Genomic DNA, 16,295 nt, shown 5'->3' on the forward strand with positions numbered 1-16,295 from the left:
TCACATTAAAATATCTGCACAGGTTCAAAGGTTACCTCAAGGGTGTGCAAGATGCAAGAATACAAACCAAGAACCAACAGAAATCTAGTGGGAGTTGATAAAAAAACACGAAAGTCATCAAATTAATAGATTAATAGACATGCACAAAAGTGACTTGTTTTACTCATTCATAATTATCAGGTAATGCATTTCAGCTAATGGCCAGGGCCCACCACAAGTCTTATGGTCCCATCATGTGTTATACTGAATTTCCTGCACCTCCAGCTGGGGCTTGACTGGGGGTGAGACCGATTGGGTGTGACAACCACATGCTCCCCTGAGCTGTGCCTTCCATCTAGGCTTCCTCAAGAGCAACGGGGCAGACTAATGTCTTCCCAAGACCTCTTAGCCTATTGCATGTATAGCAAGACATGTGCTCTTTCAATTCTCTTCTGTGTTAATCAGCACTAACACTGTATCTGCCTGCCCAGTGTCCTCACCGAATTTCCCCATTTCCTTCTGTTGACCATTGACTCGCAGTGGTCATGTCACAATCTCCTCTATTTCACATCCTCTTGGCTTGAGGAATCTTCAGAAGGATTTGTATTGCATCCTGCTAAACACAGGATCTGCCAGAATCGTCATGTGCTTTTAGTATCCTTTCCATACGTGAGGCAGTTTTATTTTTGTTAATGGTACCCCTGTTTATTGCTTTGGATAAAGACGTGCAACATTCAGTAACATTCAATTAAACAAGCAAAGTCAAAAGCCTGAGTTGACATCTTTCTTTTACAGTGGAGAAAGAATGAAATTGAAAAAAGGACAAAATACAAAAAGAAATTGATCCCACCTACTACTGGCACTTAAAATGAAAAAGTTTGCACTAATTTGTGAAGTATCCCTGGGAAAATAAAGGAAAAAAAATCCAGTCAAAACAGAGGTCACCCCTCCATACAGAATGTCTCATAAGTCTGCTTCCCCCACACTCTCCCAGATAAGGCTTATTGCTGATGGACGGCTTTCTTTCCTAAAGAGGGTCATATTCCTTATCCCAAGGGCAGACACACTTTCATGGGTTTATTTTAAAGTTCCCATTTGTCCTAAACTGTGTGGAGTAATTTATTTTAAATGTCTATTCAAAAACGTCATTATCAGTCCCAATACCAGACATGCTCATTTGTACTTCATTGTGAAATAAAACAGTCTTACACTGCTCTCTTGTTGTCTGTATTGACCCATAAAATATGTAGTTTTCCTAGTATAAAATATATTGTACTGGATAAGAGGGCACACAAGTAATGTAATATAAAGCAATATTCTATATAAGACACAATCTTAGCAATGTTTGTTCTACGTGAAGCCTCAAAAATGATTCAGCTATTAAAATTGTTTGGGGGAAATGTCATATTGCAAAAATCAGCCACAACTGTTCATTTTCATTATTGCTATTTTCTTCATCTAATGCCAAAAACACAGAAATCCATCCAGGGTTGGTTGCTGTGCCCAAAGTAGTAACTACGTAAGCAGCCGTCACAGTCTAGATTCTCATACACGCATTTAAAGATAAAACTCCAGCTGATCCACCTGTTGTACACTGTAAAATAACATGGTCTTGAACTGGTATTTAATGGAGCAACATGTAGGCAATGATAAGTGAAAATTCTAATAGGATGTCTTCCAGGAAATGATTTTGTTGTTATTATTCCTGTTTGGGGCAATGTTAATCTGTAGAGGAGAGAGAGATGGAGGCCTTCAGCTGCCCTTTTGGGTACTCTAGGGTATGTTCTTATCACAGGTCTTGTTTCGACATCCTGAGGTGCCCTTGCAATTTAAGTCACAACAAAATTAAACCCTGAAGCAAAAAAACAAAACAAAACAGGCAATTGCTGGATTCTCTGGATCTTTAAAAGTCTCACATCTTCCACTGAGCAGTTTTTCAGGCCCCCAGCAGAACTTCAGTCCAGACAGAAAAAGAAGGTAACTGCTGTTTAAACTACAGAAGGATTGTGAAAGCTGTCTAAATCTCATGCCGAATTTTATTAACAGTACTGCAGTTTAGGAAATTAGTGTTTGTCTCTTGCTACTGTATGTTGACAGATTTAGGTCTGTTCACAAATCTGTGATAACTATTTTTTTTTGTTACTAGTTAGTGTTAATACCATTTAGGGGGTGGATTTTTAGGCACATTGCTCTGTTATAGAATTTGCTCTACTTTAACTCATTTCAGATATTTTGTCCTGCAACTTTTCTTTTAATAATTTGGTAAAAAAATAACAGTATTCTGCATAATAATTACAGACTTCACTTTATTTGTATGCTTTAATGTGTGTGTGTCTTCATTCAAGGGGTTTCTTGGAAAGGGGTCCTTCAGCCTGAAGTTATCTGGAGCCCCTGTCTCCTCTGGAGGATAAGGTTTAAGAAACTACACTTAGTAATTGAAGCCGACAAAAAAAAAAACCGAACTCGTTTGCGACCTCTGTTGGTCGAAAGAAGGGATTCGAATTCTGTTATGCCAAGTGAATAACATCGCAAGGAATAAAACGGTTTTATTTTGTCGCTTGATGCCTTGTTTGCGAGCTTTCAGTTACATTTAGAAAGAGACACAGAAGCCTTAAAACGAGTACCTTTGATCTAAAGATAGCACAGCAGCAAAATATGTGAGCATGCTTTTCTCATCTTTTGGGAAAAATGAAGAGATGTGCAAAGTTGCCTTTAAGAACCAGGAATAGATTCATACAGTGTAAACAAGCAGGAAGCTCTGTATGATAGCAAAGTAAGATCACAGAGGAAGACCACAAGGCATTTAAATAAGCCTTAACAAAGAAGAGTACTTTGGGGGGAATGCTACCACCTTTAATGCAGATTGAGCAGTTTTCTCATCTTCCATCTGGTGCATAGCTGGCAGACATACTGTACTGGGTGAAGAGACTGCAGCTGAGCACTGGCCTGGGCATGGTCCCAGCAGGGGAGAACAGTCTTCAGTGGTTGGGCGTTTAACAAGAAAAGGGTGGAGGAGTGGGATAGAAATAAATATGAGCTCCCTGGGCTGGTGTTGTACGTGTGGTACACATGGCTGTAATCACATAGTTCAAATTAAAGAGAAGACAAGAAGGCCCAGGTCTGCCAAATGATAGGTTATTATGAGAGAAGCCTGCAGGCCCAGGGGCCTATAATGTCAGAGGATTAGCCCACTGAAAAAGGCTGTGTGCATTTCTAAGAACACACTCAAAGTTACTGGACAGAGGTTCCTCAATACTTTGTGCTGACCTCTGTACACACTTAACATACAGTATGCAATTTTGCAGTGCAGATTTTCTTCTATTTGTAAGCTGAACTTTACTGAACTCAACTAATCAGTTTTGACTCATATTGTGTAGTTATTCTTGATTAAGTGAAGAAAAACTTTGACGTGCTCACTGAAACCCATGTCTGCGGTAAATCAAATTCACTGTCCTTCTTATGTGGCATACTACAGACATCTAAAAGGAGAGGTATGGTAGTAAGGATCAATGTAGTTTCATATCTATATCATTCCTTCCTTTATTTTGAACTGAAACAAGAATTCAACACAAGAACATTTACAAAGCTTAAATGAATCTCATAAGCCTGTCTTCTTTCAAATATTTATAAGAATTTAAAAGTTACTGGCTCATTTAGTCCTGATACAATTCTGTACTTTGTTCCTGTTTGATGAGTTACTCCAAAGACTTCAGTCTATGTCTTTATTAACAATGTCTGAATAAAAACATTTCCTGTTGTTGGCACAGACAGTGGGCTTTTAATCGAAGCACTCTTGCTGTATGTATAACCTTTGATAAACACAAGTGGCTTATTTGTAGCAGTACCTCAGTGTCTGGGAAAAGCAGTATCGGACCATTTTTCCAGTTGTAACTCATGTTGTATCAGGTCTTGCTTTCACTGTGAGTTTGCACTGATGTAAAAGGATAGGAGATTGAAATTGAAGTAAAGCAACTAGAACTTTTTAACCTTGATCAGAGAAAACTACAAGTGGACCTGATCCAAGTATTCAAAATGCTCAGTGGCATTGCCAAGCCAGTCAAAACAGCAAATGTCTTCAGAATGAACAGTGACACAAATGGAAACTACTGTACATGTACAGTAACTGCACTTACAGTAGGGAAAAAGGAAGCACCACTTTGCACAGAGCTGGTAGAGTAGGTAACTACCCAGCCATGATGTAGAAGTCTATGGCCTGACTTTTTTCAAGAGATGGCTGGATGAGAACCTTGGATCAATTAGCTACTATTAGCTACTATAAAGCAAACATGCTAGATAGTCCACATGATCCCCTCTCCTTTGTAACCTTTCTAATGCAATTATGCAGCAGGAATAAAAACGTCCAAGACTCTCAATGAATGTTTGTGTCTGTGTCTGTGTTGAGTTTATGATGGTCATAGAGTAGACCTTAGGGACATACAGTAGTGTGCTTGAGAGTGTTTTACACTCACTTTTTACTGGTCCACTGTTTTCAAGGGAGTTAAAAATTAGGGTAACCTAAATCCTTTCAGAGTTTCAGACTTCACTAGTGCCCCTAATGATGCATCCTGGCCCTCCTGTGATCCTGTATTGGATAAGGAGTTTGAAAATGGAAGGAAAGATAGTGCCTCTTAACACACGAATTCTACCACAAATAGATGTATCAGTTTTTCCAGTTACTGTTTCAAAATGAGCAGCAGTTTCGACTAGAAATGCAGGATGGTGTAATATTCTGGAGGTGAGTGCTAAACTTGAGAGATTACAAATAAATTGTTAACATTTTCACTGATTTGAAATGTAATCATCTTTCCTTCCCCACCCTGAATCCTAATGCAAATCCATACGTATTCCCTGTTGTATTGGGTCGGGTTCATTTTGGGTGTGAAACTGCTTTCAAAGCAATGGACCCGCCCCTCCGTGGTGAATTGCGCCCTTACGCAGTCCAGTGCAGAACCACCAACTGGTGGGTGTAGTGGGATTTCCCTATTACCCCCTAACATTGTGACCCCCCAACTGTGCTGTATAAACGCAGTGTTTCCTGCCTGAGCTACATTATTCCTGCAGAGCTGGAGAGATCTGGGGAAGGAAGTCTGTAGGAGCTCTGTCCCCCCCTCCCCACCAACCCCAGCACATTAAACCAAGCCTAATGAAAACAATCTGTCTGTAAAGCACCCAGAAAGTCTACTGCCAGTCTGTAGAGGAGGAGGAGGAAATACAGAAGAGGGGGGGAGGTGGAGAGGAGGGAATTTCTCCAAACAGCAAGGAACTTTTCCAGAGGATTTTTCCCCGTCTCGCTAACCTTTATTTGTGAGGAAACCTACAACAGTCAGAAGCTGCAGCAGCACTTGGGAGGAGGGAGCGAGACGACAAAGAAGCTGAACCCGGCCACATCTCTCTCGCACTTTTAAGAAGAAAAAAAAAAGATTCTCTCATCTTTAAGGATTTCTTCTGCAGCACGACACAGGGAAAGCCTTCCGTCTCGCTCGGCACTCAAAGTCTGTGAGTACTGAAACAGATTTGTACAGCTGTATTTTAGAGGGAGATCCATTCCAAGTTTTTCATTTGCACTGAACGTAAAAAAACTGGATTACTTTCTGTCTGGATAATGTATTCGGTGAAACAAAAGCTCAGTTATACAGTTTTGGCAGAATTTAATTTAAATTTTTAATTGTTGTAATATTAACAGTGTTTTGAAATAAGTTTCAGCATTTATCTCCCTTTTACCTCAACTGTGAAAAAACCCCCAACACATACAGGGGAAAAGATTTACTATTGTTTCAAAATTCTACACATTTATGTGACTTCTGAACGATCAGTTGAGCACATAGCATAAACTGAATTTGGTTATTATAAATATGATGGGCACAGCTTATGGATAATAAACCAGCTTTTATTTGGGGCATACATGCTATTGTTATTGTAATCGGCTTCCACACCTCTGAATGTAGCTGAACGGAGAGCAGTGTAGTGGTTCCATTTTAAAAATAAGCTCTATCTTTGACCTATAGAAAACTCAGCTACATAAATTCTTTGCAAATTAAATTTTGTTTTAACTAGTTCTAATCACTGTCTATGTGTCATTTTTATTAGTGATTTTAATGAGCTCTTTAGAATAACTATATACCTACCTGCATACTGTATATGCTGCTTTCAGTAGAGTGAAATAAATCAGCTTTCACATTTCCAAAAAGCCTTTTTTAACATCAGAATTAAATTAGTGACTATTTAAATGCTTTTGAATACAGAGAACCTTGCAGAGCTCTTTGCTGTCTGAATGTCTAACAGATGAAAGAAAGACCATATGAAACCACAACTTTGAGATGGAGAGGAGGCAGTATTTAGGAATTTAGTTCATTATTATCTTTCCGTTTTCCAGCAATAAGTCATTTGCTTCCATAGACTGAATGGAATTACATTCAAAGCTTGCTTTAGTTAGCTGGTTATGACTGGTGAACTGTGGTCAGACCAAGCAATTTTCAGATGTGCTGAAGCACCAGAACAGGGAGGTAAAACTTCCTGCAGCTGCAGGACAGGGTATATGTGGGTGAGTTTGGAATGAAGAATCAAGACAAACAGGCTACGATGTAATTAAGGGTCATTAATATTGCAGCTGGGTATAGCATATGGCTTTCAGTACCATATCCAATTCAGGAGTTGTTTTGTTGAAACCAACTGCCTTCATAAAATATTCCAACTTTGAATTGAATTTTAAGGAATGAATATCTTTTTAATAAGACAACATAACTGGAGGCATATACAGTACATTATTGTATAGGAGACTCATTGTTAACTTAAATGGTAATACTTCTGCAAAACCTACAAGTTTGAGCAAATTCAGTTACCTTATAAAACAGCTAGAGGTTGAAATGTAGCCCAGAGATCAGCAATGCTCAGCAAATACGTATGTGATCGAGTGTTTAAATAAACAATGCTGTACTAGAGAGAACTTTAGTTTACATTGAGGCAAATAAAGGAAAAACACTCTTTGGAGAACTATCAACAGACCTTTTTATAAACCCAATAAAGTTCACATCTTGTGGCAGGAGTTCTTTGAAGAACGCTACGCTAACCGCATTATGAAGAAACCAGCGGTTTGTAAAGTGCTTGCTCCCAATTACTTGAACAGGAGTCCGGCCTCCTTCAAAAGAGACTTCTAAGGGCAATCTGCAAGCTGTTAATGCAAGGGGTCAGAAGCTGGTAAGAGGACGTGCTGCGATGGGTCCCTGAGAGACAGCCCGCTGAGCACCAGACGCCCCCCTCAGGGCAATTCCCAGGAACTCACAGAGGGACCTCTTTTCTCCAGCCACCCCGCATCTGATAAAGCACTTCCAGCAATGGACGCTAATTGGACCATCAATTTACTGTCTATGACGTCTATCCCATTTCTCCCTCTTCCCCAGCATATCAGCCCGTGTTACTTTTCCACATTCCCATGGTACTGAATCATTTTAGAGGCAGCGTCTTCAGCAAAAGCACGGCTCACACTGAAGTGGCTCCACTAAGGCCTGGGAGGCTAACTGCTAAGACACAAGACGTTTAAAGGACAAAATGAGAAAAGAAAGCTTTCCAAACCAATCAGACAAATACATTTCGCTCTCTTCCATAAGATGACAGCTGTGCTGTAATTAAGACAGAATCTCAATCTGTCAAAGAGATGAAGAGCTCATTCCAGATGCGTTATCATTACCTTTTATTGTCCTTCACTTATTCTGATGCTTTTGAGCTGTAATGGGCATTTCTTGCCAGGAAACAGGTTTCAAGTATCATTTTGTAATGGTTTTTGAAACATCATTGGTGATTTTAGGATTTTAGACAGGATCATATTAATATTTAATAGTATATAGTACAGTTTTACATTTTGCTTGATTTTCTAATTAACATATATTAATTAACATATTTTCTAATTAACTACCAGTCTGTTTTGATTCAGTTTGCCCAGCACTCATATCTTGTCTAAATTCAGTAAACATTCTTCATGTATTCAATCTTCAATGTGTATTTATGACCTTGCATTTACCTCAGTATGCCTGCCAGAAGAACATTTAACTGAATTAAACCCTAGTTTTAAAATTACATTTTGCAGAGCATGGACAGAATTAGATGATGTCCTAAAATGTGCAAAATCTGGATACTCCTGAAGGGACTGACATAATCACATTAGTTCCAGCTGTAAAAATGTTCATCATGTGCTGTTGAAAAAGACAGGAAGACCTATGTCATAACTAAATCTGTTCTGAAATACATACTTAAAAGTTTCTCACTTTTATACTTACCCTGATGTCCCTGAACTTTTGCTTTTTACTAATCACAAATAATTTTGTAATAATTTAATCATGTACTTTATATAGAAATGAAAACGGGCAACTATATTGTGGCTACCAAATGCTCCAAACTGTAGGTTAATAAAATGCTTAGCACCATTCCTGCCTCTTCTTGCTACGATTCCAAGTGAAAAGAAAAATTAACAGCCAAAGTCAGCAAAAAGTTATATTACAGTTGCTTGATTGTTTGTTTGCTATATACTGGTCTTATGGTTCAATGTGTAATAATAGAAGCCAACATCAATCAAATGCTTTGTGTCTCCCTTGCTTTTTAATTCCCTTTGGAAACAGTATAGTCTTGAGGTCAAGACTGAGGTCAAATTGTGCAGAAGCTCAACTACTGTACCTTTGTCCAGAATTAGATAAGAGAAACATACAGTATAGAGGTTAATTTGTGAAGAAAGCTCTGCTGCCGAAATGTTGTGTATTTCAAACTTCCCCAGAATCATAGAAGACTCAGATGATGAAAGTATCTGTCTTAGTGTTAAACCACACCATTTGGTGTGGACTGGTGATGGAGAGAAATGTAAACTGTTCTTTGGCTGCAGGCCTTAGCTGAATTTATTGTCAGTTGTAACACAGAAGTAGCTGGAAGGTAGTGCACCAGACTATCTGAAACGATGCGATTGTCTTCAGGGGCAAGACAAGCTAGTGAATTAGGGATTAAGATATGAGTTTTCTATCCAGATGTAGATTTGAATAATTGAACTGAAGAGCGCAGCGGTTGGCTGACAGAAATAGACTATGCAACACATGTGTGCAGTATGAGGACCAGCATTCTTTCCTGTCTGACAAAGAATTCCGTTCCCAAACACAGCAGGTTGTGTTTATACAGAAATCTAAACATATCCTGCCTAGCTATACAAGGTAGTCAGGAGGAGTTGAGCAGGAAGGACAATAATGAGGAATGCTCTCCGTTCTAAGGCTGCCTAGATGTCAAATGTGTGATAAATGCAGCATAATTTGCAGGACAGATAAACTTATGATAAATAAAGAATACATGATGAAAAGGATACTTGAACCATTATCTCAGCACAATATTGCAAAATAATTATTATAAAACAACTTATGGCTTTTGACCAGGTTAACTGACTTATACTTACAGTCACTGGGTCTTTTAGTAAAAGATTCATGGATCTCTGCTAGCTAATTTGGGTCATCCTTCATTTAGTGATTTGTTCACCAAATCACACAGAGAATTTTTAATTTCAACATGCACATTCGACATAGTAGCTTCTGAATGTGGTACTGTATCTTAGTGCAGCATTGAAGTACTTAATAGGATATTGAAGAAACAGTTAAGGCATGTGTTTTGCACATGCGCTTAGTCACAAGATTAGAACCATTATGGATGGATTGTTAAGAAAAGTAAAGATAAAACCCCACTTCATCTGCACACACAGCACAAAAAGCAAGTCTCTACCTTATAAAACATATATTATTTCATATATGAGCAATTCTCCAAAGCCCCCAATGTTTTTAAAAGAGACACCAAGCACCAGGAAGATAACTGTGCAACTCTTATTTACAGGTGCAGGACTGACTACATGTGGCTTATGACTCAAACATCATTATTCTACTAATGCACATGTACATCATTTACAAATCTGAAAGCCAGTTAATACCATGAGATTAATCCTGAGGTGGCAAATTACTCACACAAGAAAATTGTTAAACAAAGAAGTCAGCTTCAAGGTTGTCAAACTGGACAGAACACAATTGAACCAAGGATGTTGAGCACTGGACATTGTGTCAGTATGACTGTATATCCGGCCTGTTCATATGTTTGTTTAAGTTATCAAGCTTTTATGTTTTCACACTACGTCATCAACAGCAACTGTTCACCCTTGTTTGCTGCAGGTTATCAGAGGAACCATGAAGAGCTCCCTGGTTGTTCTGCAGGTGTCTGTGTCCCTCCTCCTGCTGTGGGCTCCTCGTTGCTGCTCCACCCCCTTCCAGTCCAACAGCACCACCTTTATGGAGACAAGTGGAGACGGGGACTACGAGGCCACATCCTTCTCTCTGCACACCACCCAGAGCTCCCATCCCATCTCCACCACGGTGCGCGTCTCCAATGGCACCCGAACCAAACCCTTCATCCTCAGCCACATGGTGGACTTCCTCAGGGACAACATGCTGCTGATCATCGTGGTGTCCTCCTTGCTGGCGGTCATCATCTTCATCGTGTGCTGTGCCTCCATCCTGAGGCACAAGCACAAGGTCAACGCCTACTACCCTTCCTCCTTCCCCGCCAAGAAATACGTGGATGAGAAGGACAAGTCGGGGGGTGCAAAGACCTTTAGTGAGATTCCAGAAAAGGCACCCAACTCCCAGCAAGAGGAGCCGGTGGATTCCACCAAGCAGCTCCAAGCAGATATCCAAGCAGCCGCCCAGAGTCTGAGATCCCCGTGCAAGGCTCCTGTGACCAACCAAGAATCACAAGCCGCAGAACAGCCAAGCAAACAGGTCATGGAGGAAAAGACCCAACAAGAGACCAGCAGTCCCCAGGAGGCTTCCCCTGCATCTCCAGTAACTGTGCAAGAAGAAGCGCCCAGCCAGCCTCCGGCTCCGGCTCAACAGGAGACCGCCAGCCAACCCGAGCTTCCCGCGGGAGAAGACGTTAGCCAAACCCCGAGCAAAGAGTCTGAGCAAAACTCGTGTCCGTGTCAACCTCAGGACTGCCAAAGCCAGCTGCAGGACCCCACGCCCCCAAAGGAAGACCCACTTCCATTGAAAGAAAGCCCCACAGTGCAGGAACCTCAACAGGGTGAAGCAGTGTCTGGCCAAGAGAAGAAGGAGGCTGAGCAGGAAGTGAAGCCTGCCACTGAAGAGGCCCAGGAAGTCACCACAACTGACCCGCAGCCTGCGGTTGCCGCGAGCGACCAGCCCCAGGACACTCCAGCACCAGCAGTTCAAACTGTCAGTGGGGAGACCACAGCATTTTAACAGATGGCCCCCCAGAAGGTTCTGATCTTTTCCACAGTGTTACTTCACAAGCTCCGAATTTGTTGATTTTATTATGTGAATACCAAAGGAGGCCTTAAAAAGAAAACAAATCTACAGTATTTTTGTTTCATTTTTCCCATATTCATTATCTTTTTGATTGGCTTAAGATTTTTCTAAGACCTGGATGGGAAAGCTTCTCTCCCTGAAGAAATATGACTGCTTTACGAAGTGTTCTGATATTGACTACCTGTAAAATGTGTTGTAAGCCAAACTGTGGTTATTGGGACAGTGTCATTGTTAAAGAAAGCTATGGTACTTTGCATTTTGAATTAAGCCTGTGCTCTTTTTTTATTTTACTTATTTAATAAGAAGAAATCCTGGCAGGGCCAGACACACTTCCTTTTTTGCAAAAATATTTCTCTGTGGAATGCAATAGCTCTGCGAGTCTGGAAAACTATTTGTCTTTATGAATTTTCTTCACTGCAATAAGTTTGTAAATCTACCGATATACAAACCCTTCCAATTGCTCTAGAAACATTTATTTAAAATCTGACAGATAATGATACATGCTACATTAAAAATGCTTGTTAGATATTCTCAATCATATACACTCAGCTCTTTTAACGAGAATAATATTGCTTGATGCTTTCAAGTACAATATGTCCCTCTACTTATTATTATTGTGGAACGTTCCCCTTGAGTTTTCAACATTAAGCCTCAATCAATAGAACACACAGTGTAAATTTCATGTACAGCCTATTACTCTGCTCTATTTCTTCCGATTCATTCTCCAAAGTCACAATGTCATTCTTTCACTCTATAATGCGCTTTGTGATGCTGCTTGATACAGTATGTCTGTACTTTGTGCCCACACTGCTTCATTCACAACACTGAACTCCTGCAAGGACTATTGTGGCTTAATGAACAAAACAATTGTGACAAATCGACCAAGCCCTTACACTGATATACCATGGTATTTCTGCAGTTGTTCCATAAGTGTATAGTGGTTATCCCACATATTGAATTTGCTTAGCCATGGCTTCCCAAATTATGCCTTAACATACCTCATTGTGCTCACCTACACTTCAGCATACTCTTACAACACAGAAACGTTTATAAGGGATGCCAGTCCACATCCTGCTCATCATGCAGAACATGCAGTTCAATAGTTAAATAATGCTAACATCCTTGATATGGTCAACAGATGATTACATCACACTTAATATTTCTCTTCCTGTGGAAAAAATAATGTGCTAATAATTGCCTTTTCACCTCAGTGGTGCTGTTTTATGCCAAAGAAAATATTCTGCTTTTTTTCTAGCGTAGAAGAAATAGAATAGCCATCAGTATTGGTGCAGTTATTTGTTCATGTTTCATTTTGCAATATTTAAGTGACCACTACTCTAACTTCTAGAGTGGGTTGATATATTATAATCATGTTTCTTTTATAAATTAAATAAACTGTTTCCAAGGTCCAGTCATCAGCACAGTCATTTTTTTTCCCCACTCTTCCTCTCCATCTGTTTGTGGCTTTTAATGTTTTGGTTTGAACTTTTAGCTGGATGCCTTATCCATGCAGGTGATAAACCCTTAGACGCACTGAAGTAAAATAAGCCTGGAAACAAAACAACAGGCAAAACCATGTCTTCTGCATTGTGTAAAAAAAAATAGTTTCACGGGCTGTTTCTTTGCTTTGTAGGTCATTTAATCTACTTCCTTGTTTTCCACTTGGAAATAAGTTTGACCTCAACATGTGTCTTTTGAAACCTTTTTCGTGATCGTGAGTCATGTTGTCTTTGCTGGCGCTTTAATTAGAAGAGCGAATGTCTGCCTGCAAGGTAATGTTTACGACAGGCCTTCCTGTTGCTGGTTTCCTTTAATAAATCCCCTCTGAAGTCTGAAAAATATCTGATGCAAGCATCCCACGCAAGAATTCAATCTATTGAGAAAAAAGTTTACGTGTTCCCTGAGTCTGTTTTGCCGTGTTTGTCTCAACTGCCTGTATGAAGGCAAACGTTGAAGTGGCGCTGTACCTACAGAAGAGGGCTCTGCCAATGAGTGATCCCCAGTAACGGCAACCTAAGTGACCACACCCTGGACACACCCCTACGCTTCCAGTCAGGTACTGCCCGGTGTTCTCCACCAAGTGAATCAAAACAAATGAAACGACTTCAAGGTAATTCTGCAACAACCTTTATATCTTAAACCTCATATTCAAACTGCACCATGTGATAAAGCTATGAAGGATCAGGGACTCGGAGCACAAGAGATCAAGGTACTCACATGTACATATTATCAGTGTTCCTCTTACATTGGACTTAATTCACCTTCAAACTCAAATTATTGTGCATGTTCCGTTAAACATTTTTAACATCACTCTGGATACATCCTTATATACATACAGACATGTATAAGTAATAATCCTGACTTTCTCTAAAAATCCCATGAAAAATAAGCTTTGCACATTGGCGATGTTAGAAACCCCTATCAATCAGCGACAAACAGGCCGTCAGCCCACCAATAACACAGCCTTGGTTCAAGGTTTCCTGAGGGGCTTGTTAAAACCATTTGTCTTCAGGGTCTTGCTAATCAACCTGACTCACATTGTGTAGAAGCCATCTCATTTCAGCAGCTGCACATTCCAGATCACTCTCCCTACTAATTGACCTTAATACATCCTGAATAGATAATGGTTGCTGATGGTCTGCACGGACTGTTTGTTCTCACTGCATTGCAAATCAGAAGTAAGAGTCCCTCTTGATATTGACTAGACACTGAGCAAAACTTTAGTTTGCTGTAATGGAGAATGTTGCCCTGGGAGCGCTAATCTGGGGGTCTGTGTTTCTAAATGTTGAAGGAAAATGTTGAGCTAAAAGGAAAGGATAGAAAAGAAAGCTTTACCTTAGGAACTGATAAATGTAAAAGGCAATTGCAACTGCATTCCACACAATTTATTGTCCAAAGAGATCTGAAATGCTGCAACACTATAAACAATCGCAGTTTGAGTGCCCTGTCATAAAAATGTTTTGAGGAATATGTACAGTTCTATTTTAACACAAAGACCAAAAGTGGGACTGTCCGCACAGATGTCTTGGCATCCTTCTGAACTACTGCTTCGTACTTTAACTCTTAAAGTACCTTTCTCTCGCGATTTTTAAACTGGTTACAAGAGGCCACAGCTCAGCTGCGGAGTACTCGACTGCACTACTGACAATGTAAAACAGCTGATCTCTGCTGTCACAGGCCTGTGCTAGCTCTTTTGCTGCCACATCTCTGCCTTCTCCATCTGCTTCCTAAACCAATTAAAAAACTGCCAGGCATTCATGACACGCTAAAAACAGTGTCCAATGTGTAACGTGTGCTACACCAATAACAGAGGAACGTGTTTAAATGATCGATTTTGTGCTTTTTTGTTTGAATATCACAACTGAAAGTTTCAAAATATTGTTTTATTTAACTACTACTCTTAAGATCACAAAAAATTCTCTTTTCCTTTGAATACACCTACACGCTTTAGCTAAAACACTTTTTCATAGTGCTCTTAGCCGTTAAGTGTAGGTGTTTCAGTTTTAAAGAGCACTTAGGAACTCTGGGGTTTCTCAACACTCATTTATGGAGCCAAAGCACCTTACTGGAACCTTACAAAGTAGCTGCATTTATCTTCTGAAAAAGACTAGAGGGAAATAAAAACATTGCTGAAATATATATATTTTTTTCTTTTACACAAATACATTGCAGAAGTCTGGAAGAGGGGAGAAAAAAGGAAAGTGAAAAATTCCTATTAAGGCCTTTCCTATCACCCTGTGCCCAGTTTTCCTCCCCCACAAAAATATTCACACAAGACTCCTGAGAAACAGTGCTTCATTATTTAATGCTGCAGAAGAAAAACAGTGACCCCTGTCATTGTAGAACATTCTCACAAATGTTGGCCAATAAATATCAGAACTATTTTCTCACTCTCAGAGAGGAATGGTGAACTCTGCTAAAATGACCCATTAATCCCACATCTGGTTATGAAAATGCAGATCTAATTATTGGGATTAATACAGTTATTAAACTGAAAATGTATACCCATTCCCATCACTAAAAATGGTCTCAAAGTTAACAAGATTTATATAAAAGGACGTAAGAAAAAAGCATAACAGGCAGTTCTGTTTTTAATTCCCTTTCCTTATTCATACAAGAGGGGCAGGAACCATTCTGTAGGCCTGGCTTGAAATACTTCTCATAGCAACTTAAAATAGTACACGCGAGATGTTAAGAATGTAAGAGCCTCCTCTTTTCTTTCGAGAATGAATAGATGAGCATCACCAAAATAGTTCACTGGATAAATATTTAATCCGAACATTCCTGAAATGAGCTGGTGTCATAGTTTCCCTCTGTGGGTTTTATTTTTTCTCTGTGAGAGGAATCCGATTTTCCCAGGAGATCGTGCCACTGTACATCTCCTGCGTTCAAAGGATGCTCTTAGAGATTTGTGCGAGTGAGCATTTGACATGATATTTGCGTCAACCCGCTGTGTGTGGCTCTGTGTAAGCATGGATTATTTTGATAACTTTGCCCCCAGGAACAAGTTAATATATCTACACTGATTTACAATGAAACTGCAACAAGTTTACGTCAATAGCTCACTGATCACATACATAAAATTATTTATATTTCAAACAATGAGCAAATAGGTTTGATTGAGCATTATTAATACTTGAGATACAAATCATGAGATCACCTTACACCAGGTGAGAAGTTTAAAGTTTCCAGAGTGAGTCGATTATGAATTTGGACGAACTGCCATTTAAAAGACTTAATTAATGCAAGGACAGTGAAATATACCATGCCTTGTATTGAGTCTAGCGCTATTCCGATGAAGATAGCCATCACTGAAGGTACTTCTCTGTAAGAGAAGACTAGAGGAGCGATAGCAAAGATCACTTATACCAGTCCAGGTCCATCACACCATTCTATTCCATCTGAATAATGATGTTCAAACTGCAGTGGCTTCTACACATGATCCCCGGGAAGAAATAATTTTCTCAATTCTTTACAATTTAAGTC

At 39.7% G+C, this 16,295-nt stretch overlaps 1 protein-coding gene across 1 annotated transcript; it reads left to right on the top strand.

The window, feature by feature from the left end:
• Positions 1–5,245: 5,245 nt before the first annotated feature.
• On the top strand, positions 5,246–12,716 carry tmem119a (transmembrane protein 119a). The gene is made up of 2 exons (XM_088935905.1): positions 5,246–5,475; positions 10,158–12,716. Exon 2 carries the CDS (start codon positions 10,173–10,175, stop codon positions 11,241–11,243), a length of 1,071 nt encoding a protein of 356 aa, XP_088792031.1. The 5' UTR covers positions 5,246–5,475; positions 10,158–10,172; the 3' UTR covers positions 11,244–12,716.
• Positions 12,717–16,295: the final 3,579 nt, after the last annotated feature.

This window comes from Atractosteus spatula, chromosome 17, assembly GCF_055471065.1.
Source record: "Atractosteus spatula isolate fAtrSpa1 chromosome 17, fAtrSpa1.hap1, whole genome shotgun sequence".
Lineage (NCBI taxonomy): Eukaryota > Metazoa > Chordata > Actinopteri > Semionotiformes > Lepisosteidae > Atractosteus > Atractosteus spatula.

Coding starts and splice junctions, on each gene's coding strand:
- tmem119a (XM_088935905.1), top strand. CDS start 10,173: ATGAAGAGCTCCCTGGTTGTTCTGCAGGTGTCTGTGTCCCTCCTCCTG.